The sequence below is a fragment of the Gobio gobio genome (genome assembly GCF_949357685.1).
Source record: "Gobio gobio genome assembly, chromosome: 10".
Classification (NCBI taxonomy): domain Eukaryota; kingdom Metazoa; phylum Chordata; class Actinopteri; order Cypriniformes; family Gobionidae; genus Gobio; species Gobio gobio.
In genome coordinates, this window is record NC_137116.1 from 33,684,669 (window position 1) to 33,705,059 (window position 20,391).

Here is a 20,391-nt window from a genome sequence, read left to right on the forward strand (position 1 = left end):
CACTTTGTTCTGTGTACCTCAATGTTACTTTAAATTACAATGCCTGTCTGTCTATATTTCACCTTGTACTTCAATAGCATACTCCCTCCTGGCTTCCCCAGCAGAGTTCTGGGCAGTGCAGGAAAAGCGGCCAGCGTGATCATGCTGAACACGATAAATCTTTAAAAGCCTTTTTCCATTCTGCAGATACACCCCTGGGGTCTCCAGTACCTACAAGCACAGAACGGGTAATTGATTTACAAGAGTATCGGCCAAGACTTGTGATGAATTTCATGGCCACTAGGTGGAACTACCAGCACACTGGAGGAGTGCCTTACAGGTTGCGTGCTTACAGAACAAAATAACAGTTTTACATGGGCCTCTGGAATATTTCATTGTGATTGTTCAGTTGTGGCATTCTGCGTTTAGAAAAAATGACTATATATTTATATAATGAAATGTTTATGAATAATCCCCTCTACAAGAGGAAACCTACAGGTCGGTTGTCTTTAGTCCAGGTAATGGTTGGGGTTGGGATGCCGAAAGCATCACATCCCAGTGTGAGGGGCTGCTTCAGCGTGACTGTCAGATTCAAAGGCTGACCATCATCTTGGATCTCTGGAGGAACTAGATTTGTGAAGACACAGAAATCATTCAGCATAATTAAATCCACCATTAATCCCTGATTGTAAATTGCTTGTATAATTAATTAGGCATGTTATCAAGCAATGAAAGACCTTCAAATAAATCTACTGTAAGTGCCTACTCTAAAACCAGAAATATATTTCTATTAACTCCTACATATACTATACTGGATACATTTAGTGTTATCGTGAATAGGGCCTATTATTAAAGAGAAAAAGACTGTCATACACACAAATTTGTAAAACCTGCACACATTACACACACATATTTTTTTACTTTAAAAGTTTTTTAATCGTTCAAGGTTTTAAAAAAAAAAAATCAGTAAAAACATTATATAATTATATAATAATTGTATATATATAATATTAAATGAATAAATATATTAAATTAAATATAAAATGTAATATAATCTGTTAATCTATTATTAATTAGTATAAACTTGAACATTCTGTTGACTATAAGTAACTTTGCTACTACATATATTAGACTGTCTGCTTAATATCTGCTAACTCTTTATTGTGATGGTCCTCCAACAGACATTCTACTGACTAGAAGTAACTTTGCAACTACATATCAGCTTATTCTAACCCTAACCCTACCAGTCTACTAATACTCTACTAACACTCTGAGAATTAGGAGACATGTAGGTGCAATGTAACTTATAGTCAACAGAATGTGTTAAAGGGACCATCAAAATAAAGTGGATATAATATAATATATTTATATTCATACAATTGTTCTTTCTGATTCTCAAATCTGATTGGCTGAGAGCACAGAGACCATTTCACCGTTTGTATTGACTATCATTGCGGTCGAGCAAATCCACCATAAGTTTTAAAAAAACCACTGTTGTTGTGTCAATAAATTTCGTTTTTCAGGCAAGAATGCAGTTATTTAGACCTCAAATATGTGATATATGTAAAAAACTGTAAAACTGTCAACTTGACATTTGAATCCGTGGCGGAAGGAAGTAATTCTGCACACAAAAAAGGGTTTTTAAAGACACTCCGTTGTTGTTTCTTATTTATTTACTCACTTGTACCATTGAACTGTTGAGTAAATGCAATATCACACTCATAGCCGTGCGATATGGCTGATATTACGTGCGATATTACCTACGCCCGAATCACAGCCATGCTGATATACAGCCATATCGCACTGCTACTCGTGTGATATTACTCATAATTATATTATAATGTTTTTAAATGTGATTTTTCTATAAATATTTTGCATTAGATAATTTTTTCCTGTGACAGGTTCAAATTCTTCCTGTATCTCTTGTTTGTAATCAATGACCTCATTAGACTAAATAGACATTGTAAATGCAGCAAGTATCTCACCATTGACCTTTAGCCTGGTCTTCCTCTCCACTGATCCTGCTTCATTAGTGGCCACACACTTGAAGTCTCCACTGTGACTGGCTGAAGCAGAGCCAATCACCAAAGAGCCATCGTCACCCAGAGACACACCATGCTCTGATCGCTCCATATGGATCTCCAGGCCATTTTTGAACCATCGTACCCAAGGAGCAGGAGACCCTAGCCAGGGGAAGACATTGGAAAAAGAACAATTCAGAGAGACAGAGAGAAACTGTGTGTGAAAGAAAAGACATCGATCAGAGACGTCAGAATCACAATTCCCTTTGCACACTGAACACAAGGCTCACCAGAGCTTAAAAAGAAGACCAGATATCCATCTATCTGACAGCAAGACAACAAAAAGCAGAAACAAAGAAGATGCCAGTAAATTTCTATCCTCAGAAGTGGAACAGTCGGTGTCCTGTCAAACAGTACTTCAAGGTGAAACGTACTGAGTGAAGATGCCAGACACAGTATATCAGAAGAGAACTGATCAAGTGTAAGAACACTAGATTAATAGCTCAAAGACAAAAGTCTAGAGAGTTAGGGGTAAGGGGAGTAGTTTAAACACACCAATGAGGTCCTATATCAGCCTCCAAGACCCCTTTAACAGATGTTATGAACTTTACTAGGTTAGCTTTAAGTGGCAGGGCAGGGGGCAGGGGCTCTTAACCTTGTACTTGTTTTACAGTCATGTCTTAAACCTCCTCAAAGGCCATTTGAGCAGAAATGACAGACACTGAAAAGTGTGTATTTGTGTTTGGTTTCACACAGAGCGCTTTAGATGAAACTGTCCCATGTGACATGTAGAGTCTATAAAATGGTGGAAGGAATATAATAAGGCGGGGGGCACAAAAAGAGGGCCAAAAAGTATTTGAACATGTTTGGACATTCAGACTTAAAGGGATGGTTCACTCAAAAAGAAAATTCTGTTATCATTTATTCACCCCTGTGCTATTCCAAACCAGTGTGACTTGGTTTCTTCTGTGAAACATAAAAGAATATATATTGACGAATGTCTCAGTGTTTATCTATTTATACAATGAAAGTCAGTGTGGTCCAGTCAATGTTGTTTTTGACCCCATTGACTTTCATGTTATGGACAACCCAGGCTCACTGGGAAAATGTGCTGGTGGCGACCTGAAACATGACATTACGCTGCTTCTTGCACGTTTCGCAACACCCTCAAAGTGAGATGTCCGGTGAATGAAAAAAAAAAAAAGTTTTATCCAATGAACTTAAATCTAGCTACATTACATTTACATTTATCGAGCATACTGCGTTAGTTTAGGCAGGCCACATAGTCAAGCTACACTATCAGCTGTTGGAAATTCTAACTCCGCCCCTATCAGCTGATCTGATTCCTAAGCACTCAATTAGCAACTCTCAAACGGGGCGCCTTACTTAAGCATAGCTTCACTTTAATCTGCCAGCTTGGACGCTTCTGCTGCACGCTGCTTTTGCAACCCACCTCCTCCCCAGCTCCTCCTTAAACTGTGTTTAACTTAAAGGGTTAGTTCAACCAAAAATGAAAATTATGTCATTAATTACTCACCCTCATGTCGTTGGACACCCATAAGACCTCCGTTCATCTTCAGAACACAAATTAAGATATTTTTGTTGAAAGCTGATGGCTGAGAAAGGCCTCAGATAGGCCTCCATTGGCATTCAGTACATTCACACTCACAAGACCCATAAAAGGCACTAAAAACGTAGTTACAAAGTCCATCTCACTACAGTGGCTCTACAATAATTTTACAAAGCGACGACAATAGTTTTTGTGCGCAAAAATATATATCAAAATACCGACTTTATTCCACAAGTTCTTGTCTTCCGTGTAGGCCTTGGCCGTGAACTCACGAAGCACCACGACGCATGCACGATAATATTACGCAGATTCGGCGTTCAGACACATGACCCAGAAGTGAGGAGGAGATTTGTTTACAAGCAGAGGAAGACGCGCCGTATCTAAGCTGTTGAATTCTACATTGATCGTGCTTTAGGTCTCGGCGTAGTGCTCAAAATGGGACTAAAGTGTGCATATCATGGATTCCCGAACGCCGGCGCTACGTCATATTCTCGCGCATGCGTCATGGTGCTTCGTGAGTTCACGGCAGTGGCCAAAACGGAAAACAAGGACTTGTGGAATAAAGTTGTTATTTTGATTTTTTTTTTGCGCACGAAAACTATTGTCGTCGCTTCGTAAAATAATTGTAGAGCCACTTTAGTGAGATGGACTTTGTAACAACTTTTTTAGTGCCTTTTATGGGTTTTGTGAGTGTGCATGTACTGAATGCCAATGGAGGCCTATCAGAGAACTTTCTCAGCCATCAGCTTTCAACAAAAATATCTTCATTTGTGTTCCGAAGATGAACGTGAAGTCTTACGGGTGTCGAACGACATGAGGGTGAGTAATTAATGACATAATTTTCATTTTTGGGTGAACTAACCCTTTAATCAATGTCATTCTGTTGTCATCGATGCATACTCTGTTCTAAATGGGGTATTTGCTCTGCCCTCCCAGTTTAAAATGGGAGGTTCTCCCCAGAATCTGCTGCTGTTCCCTGTCTTGGCTTTTCATGGAGCTCATGAAAAGGATGGGGAATTTAGAACAGAGCCATACCGCCAAATGTAAATTTTTGCAAAATATGCCAATAAGTCAACTAAAAGTTTGTCTATGGTGTTTTTGACTTAAGTGGACCTGACTGAAATGCATTTAGCAGACGCTTTTATCCAAATTTTGGATAAAACAAACATAATTGGTTGCTGTACGAATCACTTCAGTTCGCAAGAGTGGCACTAAAAAGTTCAATCTCTGTCGTGTTTGAAATCCATGCTCTACCTACACTAAACCTAATCGATAGAGTTAAAAAAAGCAAATTTTAGATAAAAACACATTTGCTGAAGCAACCATGACATTTTAGCCTATACTTCTACAAGTCTTTGAGCTCTTTTATCTTTAATCATGTTTCACGGGACTAGTACATGAGGCCTCTTGCAAGTGCAATACTGCACTATGTACCATGTTTGCTACATTAGAAAAGCCATATATATGGAACTAGTTGTGATGCAGACTTTAAAATGTTACTTTACAAATCACAGTGTTTTACGGCTGTATTGTGCAAGGAACCGCTTGAAAATAAGTCTTTGTTAATCAATTATCTTCCCCAGTTATCATAATGTGTGTGAAAAGGAATACAATTTGTTGGTGTTTTTTATCTGGAAACTGCTGTGAATTGTGACCATGTACAGGTATGTTTTTGGAGTTTTGCAAAAATGTAGGAAGAGGCAAATAGAGAGTCAGTAAATGATGACAGAAAATATCAATCCAGGTGGCATTTGTAAATAAATGAGGCTTGAGCTTTTCTCAGAACAAAGTTTGTTTGAAATGACTTGTGCCAACTGGTGCCAACTAAGATCAAATTCACACAGGTGTCTTATCAGAGTAAGCACAGGTGTCGTTTGTTACATTAACTGTGAACTTGATCTGCTAATGTTTGACAACTACAAAGTGTATAAATACTTTTTGTCTTCACTTTCTTAAAACATTTTTTGGTGAAGTATTTTACTTCAAAAGTGTGTTTGTGCAGTCTTTAAAATCAATGTCACTTGGTGTAATATTTTATTACATGCATTTTAAGTGCATCTTAATTGTCCAAATGCTTTTAGGGGACACTGTATACAATAAGTCAGTTTTTTTTCTGAACAACAAGCCAATCAGAAGTGGAGGGAAGAGAACTCCCAGAGCAGATGTTTACAGTCATAATGTTTGGATTGATCGTTTTTGTGACTTAAAGAATGATGTGCAGCTGGTCCCGTTTACATTACAGGATAACATTAGGAGCAGTTTATTTGTCAGAAATCCCTCGAACAATGCTTCAAATGATGCACGTTATAAAAAGAGGCTTGTGTGCGTTCCTTGGGTGGGGTCATGTCTTTCAGTGCTAGCCAGATGAAATGGATTGGCCTGAAAAGGACAGACTTCCTCACTCCTACTCCTTTTGGCACATTTGAAATATCTTCCTTATCTAACATACCTGTAGGATTGAGGCATTCTGTTATAATAATACAGTATGCATGCATTGTATATAGAGGTTTAAAATGTTTAATTTAAGTGCCACTAACCGCGTCAAACAGAATTGCAATAATTATGATTGTTTCCAAACATATTAAAACCATTATGATGCTAGACCAGTGGTTCTCAAACAGGGGGCTGGTGCCCACTATGGGGCCTTGGCAAACTTCCAGGGGGGCCCCAGTCTTAAAATGATCTAAATTTGGTTATATTAACATAACTTTCATTAAAACGTTAAAAAGCACAACAGAAAAGATTTGGGGTTTGGGGTCAACATGGATGCATTAAATTGATAACTTTTTTCTGTTGCAATAAATGCTTTTCTTTTGAAATTTATAGTCATCAAAGAATCCTGAAAATTTTTTTTATCATGGTTTCCACAAAAATATTAAGCAGCCCAACTGTTTTCAACATTTATAATAATAAGAAACGCCCCAAAAAAACATGTCTTAAACATGTTAAACCTAATTTGCGCTGCTCTTGGTAGATTGTGTTGTTCATTATGGAAATGATCCGGCTGTGTCTGTGTCAGGGCTGGACTGGGGCTAAAATTCGGCCCTGGACAAACCCAGCCCATCCGGCCCATGAGTTCCCCCGTGAATGTTTTTGCTGGGGTTAGGGCCTTAAATTCGAGTAAATAAATAAAACTAGGACAGGGACAAATAATGATGGATATTATTGAATTTACTGCAAATGCAGTTAACAAATGTAATATTGCACTTTTGTCACACAGAAATGCACTTGACAGTAAAGAACTGATTTTGAGCTAGGATGCATTAAAGTGAATTTACTGCTATTCAATTCTGTCAACATTTACTACCCCTTAAGTTGTTCCAAACCTGTTTGACTTACTCTCTTCTGTGAAACAAAAAAGAAGATATTTTAAAGAATTTTGGCAACCAAACCATTTTGGTTTAGCTACCATTGAAAATTGTATGGACAAAAAAAAAAAATGACAAAAATTCTTTTCTTTTGTCTTACACAGAACGAAATTCAGGTTTGGAATGACATTAGGGTGAGTAAATGATCACATTTTGGGTTTAGCTACCCCTTTAAAAACAATAATATTTTAGAGTTAACACCTAATTTATGTAAGACACTGATATCTAGCTTTCATGAGGCTCTTTCATTAGAACTATTAAAAAGTTCATAAAACATTTAAAGAGAAAAAAACGTTGTCCTTAATTCATTAAAGCCGTTTTGTTGAATTATCCTTTAATTACCCTAATAAAATTGTTTTTATAGTTTAACTGTAGTTTCATTTAACTGTAAGATCATGGTAGTCACAGGTTAAACCATGTTCCTCATTACCATATGGTTTCTAAAATAAATAAATAATAATCTATTGAGTTAAAAAATAAAAAATACGAAAAGCTTCTATAAATGTGATTAATATTCTGCAATATTTAATGTAAGTAATAATAGCAACATTTTTAATAAACACATTTGTCAAAACACCATATTTGTTCACTGTAAGTAGCTGCAAGGTAAATTATTATAAAGGTGTGGTGGTGCTAGATAGACAAGTTTGTAATTGTGTGTATTGGCGTTTTCCAATTTACCTCGTCATGTACATGCTCGTGGCTGTTTTCAGCTAGATTCACCACAGAACCTGTAATGTTCCCATATCACACGACTGTATAAAACAAAATTCTGAGTCAAAGTGCCGTTCATCACTTCATAGAGCAGCAGAAACGCAGCACATTCACACTGTGCAGATTACCAGTCCAGTCCAGCCCTGGTCTGTGTTCTTTAATTTGTGTGTCGTCAGTAGATCATGCACAGAACTTTCCACTACGATCAGCGCTTTTTTGGAATTGCGCTCTCACACTAATTTGCCTTTTAGTAAACCTGTCCCTTATTTAACTTTAATAACCCTGATCATAACACAATAAGTTAAAATCAACTATAAAGGTTGTGTTTAGTTAGCTTTTTCTGTGAAGTATGATTATTGGGCATGTCATATTTTACAAGCACATTTTCCTAAGCATAATGATTTCAGTTATCCGCCACCAAACAAGCAAAACAGAGCAGGCATTTGCACTTATTTACTTTCATATCTTTATTAAGTACCTCTTATTAAGTGCAACACAGATGTCTGAATTCTCAATCACCATAACAACAGAGATGCAGCTCAAATGGAGGAAAACAAACAGCAATTTGGCACAAATTCCACTTAATAGTAAGGATGACTTGACAATCTTTGTTCTGATTCAAGACAGACTGATAACCGCCTCTTTTCTAGCTGTACAAATGACCCATCAAACCCTGTACTCTCGCTCTTAGCCCTCCTCCTCTCCGCCTGCAACAGTCCCTAATTAGGATTCCTCTCCCAGTGGGCCATCTCATACAGGAAAGCAGATGTTGCCCACAGAGACAGAGCAGAAAAGTAGTGTTCCAGCTGCTGCACACACACGCACACACATACACACATCATGTCATATCCGCGACACGCAGGGTTGCCATGGCAGGTTTCCATCAAAACAACACCTATTAGCTTACAGTGTGTACAAGAAGAGCTGGGTATATATCACTGTAGTGCATTTCATAAACAGACACAAGCAAGTGAAGGCATTTGACTTCCTCTCCAAGTCTGTTTATGTGAAATGAGTTTTTAAACCTGTGTGAAGTGTTATCGAATGAGGATGTCGCCAGCAGCCAAAATGAAGCTGCGGTGAGAAAAGAGACCATATGGTGAGAGACAGAAGAAAAAGAAAAAAGACTCCTAAAGACACACCGACAGCGTTCAGTAGCTTTCAGCTTTCCTATGTGGTAAAAGTGGAAGCAATTGGGAACAACAGCAACTTCTGAGGTGCAGTATAGTGCACCTCAGAATAAAATCACAGAGCGGGGTCAGCGCATACTGAGGCACACAGTGCGCAGAAGTAGCCAACTTTCTGCAGAGTCAATAGCTACAGACCTCCAAACTTTGTTTGGCCTTCAGATTAGCTCAAGAACAGTGCGTAGAGAGCTTCATGGAATGGGTTTCCATGGCCGAGCAGCTGCATCCAAGCCTTACATCACCAAGTGCAATGCAAAGTGTCGCATGCAGTGTTGTAAAGCACGCCGCCACTGGGTTCTAGAGCAGTGGAGACGTGTTCTCTGGAGTGACGCTTCTCTGTCTGGCAACAACAAGTCTGGGTTTGGCGGTTGCCAAGTGAGTGCCAAGTTCCAGTGAAAGGAACTCTTAATGCTTCAGCATACCAAGACATTTTGACCAATTTCATGCTCCCAACTTTGTGGGAACAATTTGAGGATGGCCCATTCCTGTTCCAACATGACTGCGCACCAGCGCACAAAGCAAGGTCCAAGCAAGGTTTGGTGTGGAGGAGATTGACTGGCTGGCACAGAGTCCTGACCTCAACCCGATAGAACACCTTTGGGATAAATTAGAGCGGAGACTGCGAGCTAGGCCTTCTCGTCTAACATCAGTGCCTGACTCCCAAATGTGCTTCTAGAAGAATGGTAAAAATTCCCATAAACACACTCCTAAACCTTGTGGAAAGCCTTCCCAGAAGAGTTGAAGCTGTTATAGCTGCAAAGGGTGGGCCAACTCCATATTAAACCCTACAGATTAAGAATGAGAAAAAAAACTTTAGACAATAGTGTACTTGTTTACTTAGATATCTAAATAGAGTCATACCATAAATGTATTGCTTTTACAGTATATAAAATTATATTTACTACAGACTGCATTGTTGTTGAATTACATATATTTCTTTATTTGCTTGATTGCATTATTGTAACTTCATCAATTGCTAAAATTATTTATATACACTACTGTCCCATAAAATTATGGGATCAGTACGTTTTTTTTATTTAAAAAAAAATTATTAAAGTGGGACCAATTATGCCCCTTTTTCCAAGATGTCATAAAAGTCTCAGGTGTCCGCAAAATATGTCTGTGAAGTTTCAGCTCAAAATACCCCACAGATCATGTATTATACCATGTTGAAAATGCCCATTTTCAGTTGTGTTTTTGTGCATGTATCTTTAAATGCAAATCAGCTGCTGCTCCCCACCCCTATCCATAAAAGCACTGTACCTTTACAGTTCGTGCCTCAGATAATCTGCCAAAAATGAACAAATCATCAGTTTGGTTTTGATTATCATCTCTACCGTTGTCATGCTCACATGACATTGCAGTTCTTTGTCATCATGAAAGTTATTATTTGCATGCATTTTAAAGCCATTTCAGTCTAAACTTCTGACATCAGGTGCACACACCTGAAGCACGCTCACAGAAAGTAATACAGTGAGTATTAAACTATGTTCTCTATCAAGTCTTATTGATTTTTAGGCTGTCAAATACACACAAGGTTATGTCAGATGAAACACATAAAGTTCACTGTGAAAGTCTGTGAACGTAAACAGCAGGGAAAAAAACTGAATGTCTATATTAGATCTGTGTATTAAAGTGAAAGCAGCGTACCTACTGCTGTATATGCTGTTGATATGAATCAAACAAAAAGAAATAAACAGAAAATCACTCACTGGTCTTGATTGAATTAACTTTAGTAGCTTTAATAAGAATGCATTTCTTACTTGAATGCTGCTGTTAAATGCTCTGCGAGGAGGTAAACATGGCAGACTGTGTGCAGCTCACTCAAGGGAAGGAGCTAAGCTAATAGGGCAGATTCTGTGCCAGTCGTGGGTGGGGCACATTGGATCACATTCCTAAACGGCTCATTTTAAGATACTTTTTCGGAAACAATGGTGTCCACTATCCAGTGAGACAGCCTTTGCTTTGAGAGAACACTTCCCTTCCGCTCTCCACCATAACAGACAAAGAGCTGGTCTGAGGTCCTGAAACACTGCGTCATATCTACGTAGGCTCGGAGAGCGCGTACTGGACAGAGCAGTCCCAAGGCTGGGTCTGCCCCCTCCACGGGCAGCGCTTGCAGGTTCACCACCTGGTCTTTGAACGGAGTGGTGGGAACCTTGGGCACATATCCAGGCCGGGGTCTCAGGATCACGTGAGAGTTAGCCGGCCCGAATTCCAGGCACGCTTCGTCAACCGAAAATGCCTGCAGGTCCCTCTTAACGGAGGCCAATGCGGTCAGCAGAGCCGTCTTCATCGACAGGAACTTAATATCAACCGACCGCAAAGGCTCAAAGGGAGGCCTCTGCAGAGCACTTAAAACTACTGAGAGGTCCCAAGAGGGTACGAGAGAGCGAGGAGGATTCAGTCTCCTCGCCCCCCTCAGGAACCTGATGATCAGGTCGTGCTGACTTACCTTTTTGTTCTCCAAAAGATTGTGGTGGGCAGATATTGCGGCCACATAAACTTTGAGGGTGGAGGGAGACAGCCTTCGCTCCAACCCCTCTTGGAGAAATGAAAGCACGGACCCGATCGGGCATTTCCAGGGAACTTCTTGGCGAGAAGAGCACCAGGTGACGAAGAGATTCCACTTCAATGCATAGGCATGCCTAGTGGACTCTGCCCTAGCGGAAGTGATGGTGGCGACCACCGTAGGTGGCAGGCCACTCAAACCTGCCGCTTCCCATCCAGGAGCCACACTTGGAGGTTCCACAGATCGGGACGCGGGTGCCATAGGGTGCCCCGTCTCTGAGTGAGGAGGTCTGGTCTCAGAGGAATAGGCCAGGGAGGGGCTGTCGCAAGGAGTATGAGTTCGGGAAACCAGGTCTGGCCATGCCAGAACGGGGCGACCAGAAGGACCTGCTTCTTGTCCTCCCTGATCTTGCACAAGAGTTGTGCGAATAGGCTCACTGGGGGGAACGCATATTTGCGTAGGCCCCGCGGCCAGCTGTGCGCCAGTGCATCCGTGCCGAGTGTGCCCTCGGTCAGGGAATAGAACAGGCTGCAGTGGGAAGAGACGTGGGAGGCAAACAGATCTACCTGTGCGTCCCCGAACTGTTCCCAAATCAGCTGGACCGTCTGGGGATAGGGTCTCCACTCTCCCGGGAGAGGCTGAAACCGCGAGAGCTTGTCGGCTGCGAGGTTCAGGACTCCCGGAATATGGACAGCACGAAGGGACCTCAGGCGCTTCTGACTCCATAAAACGAGATGGCGGGCGAGTTGAGACATACGGCGGAAGCGTAGACCGCCCTGGTGGTTGATGTACGCTACTACGGCCGTGTTGTCTGTCCGGACAGGCGCATGTTGACCCTTCAGCAACACTCGGAAGCGGTGCAGGGCGACAGTACTGCCAGCAACTCGAGGCAATTGACATGCAGAAGGCGCTGGGGTCCTGTCCAGGAGCCCGCGGCTGCTTGTCCATTGCACATGGCACCCCAGCCCGTGGCAGAGGCATCCGTCGATACGATAACATGCCTGGAAACTCGTTCCAAGGGCACACCAGCCCGTAGAAAACTGAGGTTCGACCACGGGGTGAGCGTCTATAAGCAGGCCTGAGTCACTTGGGCCCGGAGCGCGCCAGACTGCCATGCCCATCTCCGGACTCGATCGCGAAGCCAATGCTGAAGCGGTCTCATATGAAGCAATCCGAGCGGCGTCACCGCGGCTGCAGATGCCATATGCCCCAGGAGCCTCTGAAATAGTTTCAGTGGAACCGCACTCTTGCTCTCGATTTGACGGAGGCAAGTCAGCAGAGACTGCGTGCGCTCGCTCGAAAGCTGCGCGCACATGGCGACCGAGTCGATGTCCATGTCGTGCTGCCGTAGGGGTGCAAGGGCTGCCTCGGCAATCTTCGTAAAGACGCGAGGGGACAGAGATAGCCCGAATGGGAGGACCGCGTACTGATATGCCCGTCCCTCAAAAGCAAACCGTAGGAACGGTCTGTGTCGAGGAAGGATGGAGACATGGAAGTAGGCGTCCTTCAGGTCAATCGCTGCAAACCAATCGTGAGGACGAATGCATTCGAAAAGGCGTTTCGCAGTCAACATCTTGAACGGAAGCCGGTGAAGGGATCGGTTCAAGATGCGAAGGTCCAGGATTGGTCGTAACCCACCAGTTTTCTTGGGTACAATGAAGTAGGGGCTGTAGAACCCCGACTTAATTTCGGCTGGAGGGACAGGCTCGATCGCACCCTTCGGGACAGGCTCGATCGCACCCTTCGCCAGCAGGGTGGCAATCTCCGCACGCATGACGGGGGCGTTGGCCCTGATCACGGTCTGGCAGAATCCCCTGTAGCGGGGAGGAGCCTGCGCGAACTGAATCGCGTAGCCGAGCCTGACGGTCTGCGCGACCCAGCGGGACAGCCCCGGAAGCTGAAGCCAGGCTCCCAGGAACTCCACCAGCGGGGTCATACGGACAACAAACGTACCCAGGGTGGGGTATGTAGGCAGCGTTACTGGCCCGGACATGGGAGGCTGTTGGGCGTCCCGGTGTGGGGGCACGGGAAACGGCTGCGTCCTGACAGAGGAGACCAGGGAAGGACGTGCGTTCCACTGGGGTCTGCTCTGAGAGGAGGCTGGCGACAGAGAGGGATGCGAGTGGCGGGACTCGAGGGTGGCGCGCACCATCATCACCGGTCTCTGGGTGCTCATGGATGGGGGTGTCAGTTCTTTCTTTAACCACATTAGGGTGCTGCTGACCCGGGGTCCAGCAGCTGAACAAAAGATTCTCCCCTGGCCCTCCACCGGGGGAAGGAGCAGCCCTGCTGCCGTCTCCTGGAAAGAACTGCCCATCCCTGAGCTGTCCGCGTCATGAGCGCCGCTTAGCCTGGCGTTTTTTCGCGGGCTGCGGGGCTGGAGCGGACTGGAACGCCTTTCTGCGGCTACCTCTGCGCGGCCCGCGTGGAGGCTGCTGCTTGGGTGGCGCAGAGGTTGAGGGAGCCGCGGGAGGGCGCCCTCGGCGGCGAGCAGGCTGAGGCAACTGCGCAGGCGGTGGGGTGGAGGCAGCAGCTGACCGCCGGGGCAGTATGTGTTTTATGGCCTCAGTCTGCTTCTGAGCAGCCGAGAACTGTTGGGCGAAGCTCTCGACCGCCCCACCGAATAGCCCAACCTGGGATATGGGAGCGTCGAGGAACCGGGTTCGCTCGCCGTCGCGCATTTCGGCCAGAGTGAGCCATAGGTGTCTCTCCTGGACCACGTTTGTGGACATCACCTGACCCAGGGAGCGTGCGGTCACCTTCGTCGCCCGGAGAGCGAGGTCGGTGGCGGCACGCAACTCATGGCTGAGTCCTGGATCAGCCTGGACCCCACCCTCGTGCAGGTCATACAGCAACTTGGCTTGGTAAGCCTGAAGAGTTGCCATGGCGTGCACAGAAGCGGCGGCCTGCCCCGCAGCTCTAAAGGTCTTCGCCACCAGGGATGACGAAAACCTACAGGCTTTGGAGGGGTGCTATGGGTCACCGCGCCAGGTCGAAGCACTCTGTGGACACAGTTGCATCGTAACAGAGGGTTTGACTGGGGGGACCCCAGTGTACCCACGAGCCGCGGCTCCATCGAGGGCGGTGAAGGCGGAAGAGTTCGCCGAACGGTCACGGGAAGACAACGGGTTCTTACAGGACTGCGCAATCTCTTAATGCACCTCGGGGAAGAAAGGAATTGGAGGGGCGGTCGGACGGGTGTCCGAGCGTGCCGCCCCCAAAAACCAATCATTCAACCGTGAACGCTCAGGTCGGGGCGGAGGGTTCCACTCCAACCCAAGCGCTGCGGCGGCCCGAGACAGCAGGGCTGTCAATTCTGGGTCCGACTCGGGCAATGCTGGCGCACCCGAAGGTGGCAGCACAGCCGAATCATCATCCTCAGATGACTACAGTCCACCTTGTGATGCAGCGATAGACATCTCTTCATCCTCCGCCGCACCAAACGCCACAGTCGGGATGGCAGGAGCCGGCCCCGATGTAGACGCCTGGACACGGACCGGGTGCATGAGAGGGGGGTGTGGGCCGAGGCATTAGCGTCGGAGCTTTATTCCACACCGTCACCCTCAGGTCACCCTGGCCACCAGCCAAAGTGCAGCCTCCGGTGGAGACCCCAGATTGGGGTGTGGCAGAGTGAACGAAAGTGAAAAATTATTACTACAATTTAAAATATTTAATTGGACCAACCTCACAGTTTCACTGTAAAACATTTCTCCAATTTAAAATGTTCTAGTGACTGGTCACATCTACATTTTTTAGTTGGCCAAATTGAATTTCTGTGAATTAAATTGTATCAATTAACAGAAATTCAATTTGGCCAACTGAAAAATTTAGATGTGACCAGTCACTAGAACATTTTAAATTGGAGAGGCCTGAAATGTTTTAAAGTGTTGGTAAATTACATTTTTCCATTGGCTCAACATATTATTTCTAAATGAGCCCATGTTAACAGACTGTTGCCACAATTGATAAAATTCAATTCACAGAAATTAAATTTGGCCAATTGAAAAATTGAGATGTGATCAGTCACCAGAAAATTTTGAATTGGAGAGGCCTTACATTTTTTACAGTGTAAATATGTTCAAAAACAATGTAAAAGTGAATTTTGCATAATATATGAAACATTTTGCAGCTGAGTCAAAAGTAATGGCTGATTTCTTTACATAAATCTATATTGACTTCTGGTTGAGGTGGTTTATGCTGGTTTGGTGCTGGTCTAAAAAAAACAAAAGGCTAGTAAAGCTGGTTGATGGAAGATGTTTTGCTTTTTAAACAAGTTTAGACCACCAACAACTCCTGTTTGAATTACATTTTTAGACTCTTTTGACTTACAAATGAGAATAAACCAAGCATTAACCTAAGGGAGCAGAAAAGAAAATACACCACATGTACAGAAATATATCCGAAAACCGAAATCATATGCTGTTGATGGCCTAGTTTATGTTATGCTGGTCTCTTCATGACTTACCTCGTGCAGGGCAAGGGATGACCACTCTGCTGTTAGCCACACTCTCAATGATGGTCTCTCCATTTGTCTCAAAATAGGGGCCCTCTGTAACCACATACACAGTTCACAAGGTTAAGATAAAAGACCCAAAGCCAAAGGTCAACTTAAGGGTCAGAGAGTAGAGCACAGGAACTCAGGGATTTGTTTCCATATCAACTAGTGATGATTACACACACATATAAGTCATGTACAGTCATTATTTAGATTGGCTAGGGATAATGATTTATTGCCTTCCTAAAATGTTTTGGTGTGCAAAGAGTTCTTTGTAAAATGACAAATGTTCATAGTTATGCACAACAGACATACCTAACACTTCCAGAACAATCTCAATGGTATCTTCTCCAGCACTATTCCTTGCTACACAGCTGTACGTCCCGCTGTCCGAGTGCTGGACCGCCTGGATCTTCAGCATCCTGTCACTGCCCACAAGAAGTTTGTTATGAAGCCAGCTGATCTGAGGGCTCGGCTCACCTTGGACCACACATGGCAACACCACTGTCTGGCCAATCAGAGCTTTAAGAGACGTAGGTGCTGGCTGGATCCTTGGTTTAGCTGTTAGGATAAAAAAAAGTACAAAAAAGGTTTGGTTTTATTTGAATTAATACATTTCTACACAGGCCACTCTATACAAAAGGTACCATGGTATTACCATTTCTATAAAAAAGATACCGGTAGTTATACACTACCGTCTAGAAGTTTGAGTTTAGTAAGATTTTTAATGTTTTTAAAAGAAGTCTCTTATGCACACCAAGGCTGCATTTATTTAATCAAAATGCTTTTAAACAGAAATAATGTGAAATATTATTACAATTTAAAAGAAGTTTTTTTTTTTTTTAATTTTTATTTTGGTTACACTTTATTTCAAGGTGTCCGTGTTAAATTGTAATTATACACATAAGTAAAGAGTAATAAAAATTAACTACAGATATTATATGGTTAGTTTAGGATTAGGGGCCGGTTGCAAGTTAGTCATCGCATTTTTTTTCTTTAAGACTGTTCATAACTGTTTTTAAGTCAGTTACATAAAAATGTAGATTGGTGTAATCTGAAACAAAAAGTAAGACTGACTGTCCTTTGACAAATCGCTAGTTGGTCATACTAGTACTTAAGTCACAGTCTTAACACAATGGCTATGTTTATGCAACTGGCCTTAGGTTTAGTTTATGGTTAGCTGCATGTAATTGTGCACAATTTAGAGTTATTACTTTACTAACTACATGTAACGTGTAATAAGGGCACTGTAAATAAAGTGTTACCTTTATTTTTATATACATTTCAAAGTGTAATTTATTCCTGAATTTTCAGCATCATTACTCCAGTCTTTGGTGTCACATGATCCTTCAGAAATCTTTCTAATATGCTGATTTGGTGTTCAAACAAAACCCTTTTTTATTATTTTATTATCTTTGATGAATAGGAAGTTCAAAAGAACATTTATTTGAAATATTTTGAAATACACAACCACGTAAAATCACAGAGCGGAGTCAGCGCATGATGAGGCGCACAGTGCGCAGAAGTCGGCAACTTTTTGCAGAGTCAATAGCTACAGACCTCCAAACTTTGTGTGGCCTTCAGATTAGCTCAAGAACAGTGTGTAGAGAGCTTCATGGAATGGGTTTCCGTGGACGAGCAGCTGCATCCAATCCTTAAATCACCAAGTGCAATGCAAAGCGTCGGATGCAGTGGTGTAAAGCACGCCGCCACTGGACTCTAGAGCAGTGGAGACGTGTTCTCTGGAGTGACACTTCTCTGTCTGTCAATCCGATGGACAGGTCTGGGTTTGGCGGTTGCCAGGAAAACGGTACTTGTGGGAACTTTGTGGGAACAGTTTGGGGATGGCCCCTTCCTGTTCCAACATGACTGCGCACCAGTGCACAAAGCAAGGTCCATAAAGACATGGATGAGCGAGTTTGGTGTGGAGAAACTTGACTGGCCTGCACAGAGTCCTGACCTCAACCTGATAGAACACCTTTGGGATGCATTAGAGCGGAGATGCCTTTGAGTTGCATTGCAAGCCAGGCTTTCTTGTCCAACATCAGTGCCTGACCTCACAAATGTGCTTCAAAAATTCCCACATACACACTCCTAAACCTTGTGGAAAGCCTTCCCAGAAGAGTTGAAGCTGTTATAGATGCAAAGGGTGGGCCAACTCCATATTAAACCCTACGGATTAAGAATGGGATGTCATTCAAGTTCATGTGCATGTAAAGGCAGACGTCCCAAAACTTTTGCCAGTATAGTGTATATATTTTTTTAAATATATTTTCTTTATTGAGTTTTAACAATTACCATTATAATCATTCCCCCATCAACCTTTTACATTTGTTTTTACCTCTTCCAGCATTGACAGTGAAATAATATATTTTTTGATCCAAACTTTTGAACAGTAGAGTATGCATTCTTTAAAGAACCAGGAGGATACTATGGTATTCATCAGTACCATGGTATATATCAAAGTATGATGGTATTACCATCTGATACTATCACTGCACTATAGTACCACCACAGTATTTGTTTTGTGTTTGTTAACAAGATTACATTCAAATTTCACTGCCAAAGCTGCTACCTGAAAAAAAGACATTGTCATTGAAAGGATGAGCGATTGTAAGAACTCACAAAATTTGCACTCTGTTTCATTTATTTTGAAGGTTGTTTCCACAGATAAATCTTGAGATTATTGGATTGTACCTTGTACTTGCAAATTGTAGGTGAGTGAGATGTTTCCAGCTGGGTTCGCAGCAGAACAGGTGTAGAATTTACTGTCTATCAGCCTGACATCACTAATCTTCAGAGAACCAGACGGCAGAACGGTGAACCTGCGTAAGAAGAGATCAAAGGTCAGGCTCTGAGGTCACAGGAGGCATGTTTTAGAGTCAGCATATATGTTAAAGAATTATGCTGTGTCCCAATTCGCCTACTTATACTACGCCCTGAAAATCTGTACTCTTTTTGTGAAGAAAAAGTACATACCTTTAAGTGTGTAGGAGAAGAGTTGACAAGCTTTAGGATACACTATCAAGTCATAAAATTGCATCTTTAATGGACGCTCTGTCGCATAGTTATGTGCATCCTGTCACCGCAAACTGGCCTGTCAATCATTTTCTCACAGTTAACATTTCTACATTTCATTTCATTTCCTACCGCATTGGAGAGAAAATGTTGAATATTAGTCACTAAAACCCTTTTATCTGCTTAACCGTCGGTCACACACATCCGCCATGTTTATAGTTTTTTAACGCTTTTTATTTATGTTCGTAGTTCTGAAGCTAATCTTCCTCCCAAGCGCAAAGGGCTTGTGGTTAATATTAGCCAATAGAGTGTGCACGGATCCACACTTGGACTTTTGGCATACACTTTTTAACATACAAGGGTGGATAGAATGCACTTTGGGATGCAGGGTAAGCGTGCTGTATATGAATCTGTGGACTTGTGTATAAGCACACTGGTTTCTAACTTGCGCAATTGAAACCAATTGAGAAAATCAGCTTGGTTTCATGTAGACCGGAATCTTTTGAACATTTGCTTAGCAACTTTATTATGACAACCTAAATACAAATACAACTAATAAATCTAAACGAAAGCTACAAGCTACTATATTCAACAAACCCCATTTGGGACAAACTACTCCACCTCCCACAACTCTTCTCACTAGTCTTGCACATGTGGACTAATGAGGTCACTAAATAGTGGATCACTGAGGTCACTAAATAGTGGATCGCAGTCAAGATCCGTACCCAAGATTGGCTTTACACAGACTACACATAATTTATGAATTTATATGGTTTAAAAAGTGTTTGTTTTTTTTCCCATATGAAACTGTTAACCCATCACTAAATGGCAAAGAAGCTGAGCAGAAACACTCATATGAAAAATTTAGTTATTACATTTTTGTGTTAATTTCTGATTCTATGCTAGACTAAGCAGCCGTCTTGGAGAGATTATGACTTTCTTTCTTTACAAGGCATTATGGCTGCCAACTTGAACATTTAAAAATGAATATTTCTGGAATAGAATCAGTTTTGGAGTGACTGTTTCTTTCATTCTTTTTTTAACAAACCATTATGATTGGCAAATTAAATATTTACTGTGAAATGCACTGCTTTTCTTAGCTATACACAACAGCTATACAACTGGCACATAAAACATGTATGAAAAATTTGAGAGTATGTGTGGTTACATGACAATATGAAACATTTTATTTTTAGATTAGTTTAAACTCCCCCAACAAATTCCAAAAGATTGTAGATTGTAGATGGATCAGTATGTACACCATGTTGGGGCAATTTGAACCAGCCTGTAGAAACACATGTTCATGCTGGCAAATCTGGACTGTAATTAGGGTAATTACGAGTTCCGGTTTGAGCATCAGAAGAGAAAGAGAAAGAGAAAGAGAAAGAGAAAGAGAAAGAGAAAGAGAAAGAGAAAGAGAAAGAGAAAGAGAAAGAGAAAGAAAAAGAGAAAGAGAAAGAGAAAGAGAAAGAGAAAGAGAAAGAGAAAGAGAAAGAGAAAGAGAAAGAGAAAGAGCAAGCAGTTCAC

General features: G+C 42.4%; 1 protein-coding gene across 1 annotated transcript in view; it reads right to left on the reverse strand.

Annotated features, from left to right (window-relative positions):
• hmcn2 (hemicentin 2) overlaps nucleotides 1-20,391 on the reverse strand; it is a gene marked incomplete at its 5' end in the record, with an annotated part of 108,223 nt that overhangs the window by 43,989 nt on the left and 43,843 nt on the right. The window contains 6 exons of the mRNA XM_079826325.1: nucleotides 63-210; nucleotides 476-606; nucleotides 1,965-2,162; nucleotides 15,817-15,900; nucleotides 16,162-16,407; nucleotides 18,544-18,671. Coding sequence (XP_079682451.1) covers nucleotides 63-210; nucleotides 476-606; nucleotides 1,965-2,162; nucleotides 15,817-15,900; nucleotides 16,162-16,407; nucleotides 18,544-18,671 — 935 coding nt within the window. The remainder of the gene's footprint in view (nucleotides 1-62; nucleotides 211-475; nucleotides 607-1,964; nucleotides 2,163-15,816; nucleotides 15,901-16,161; nucleotides 16,408-18,543; nucleotides 18,672-20,391) is intronic.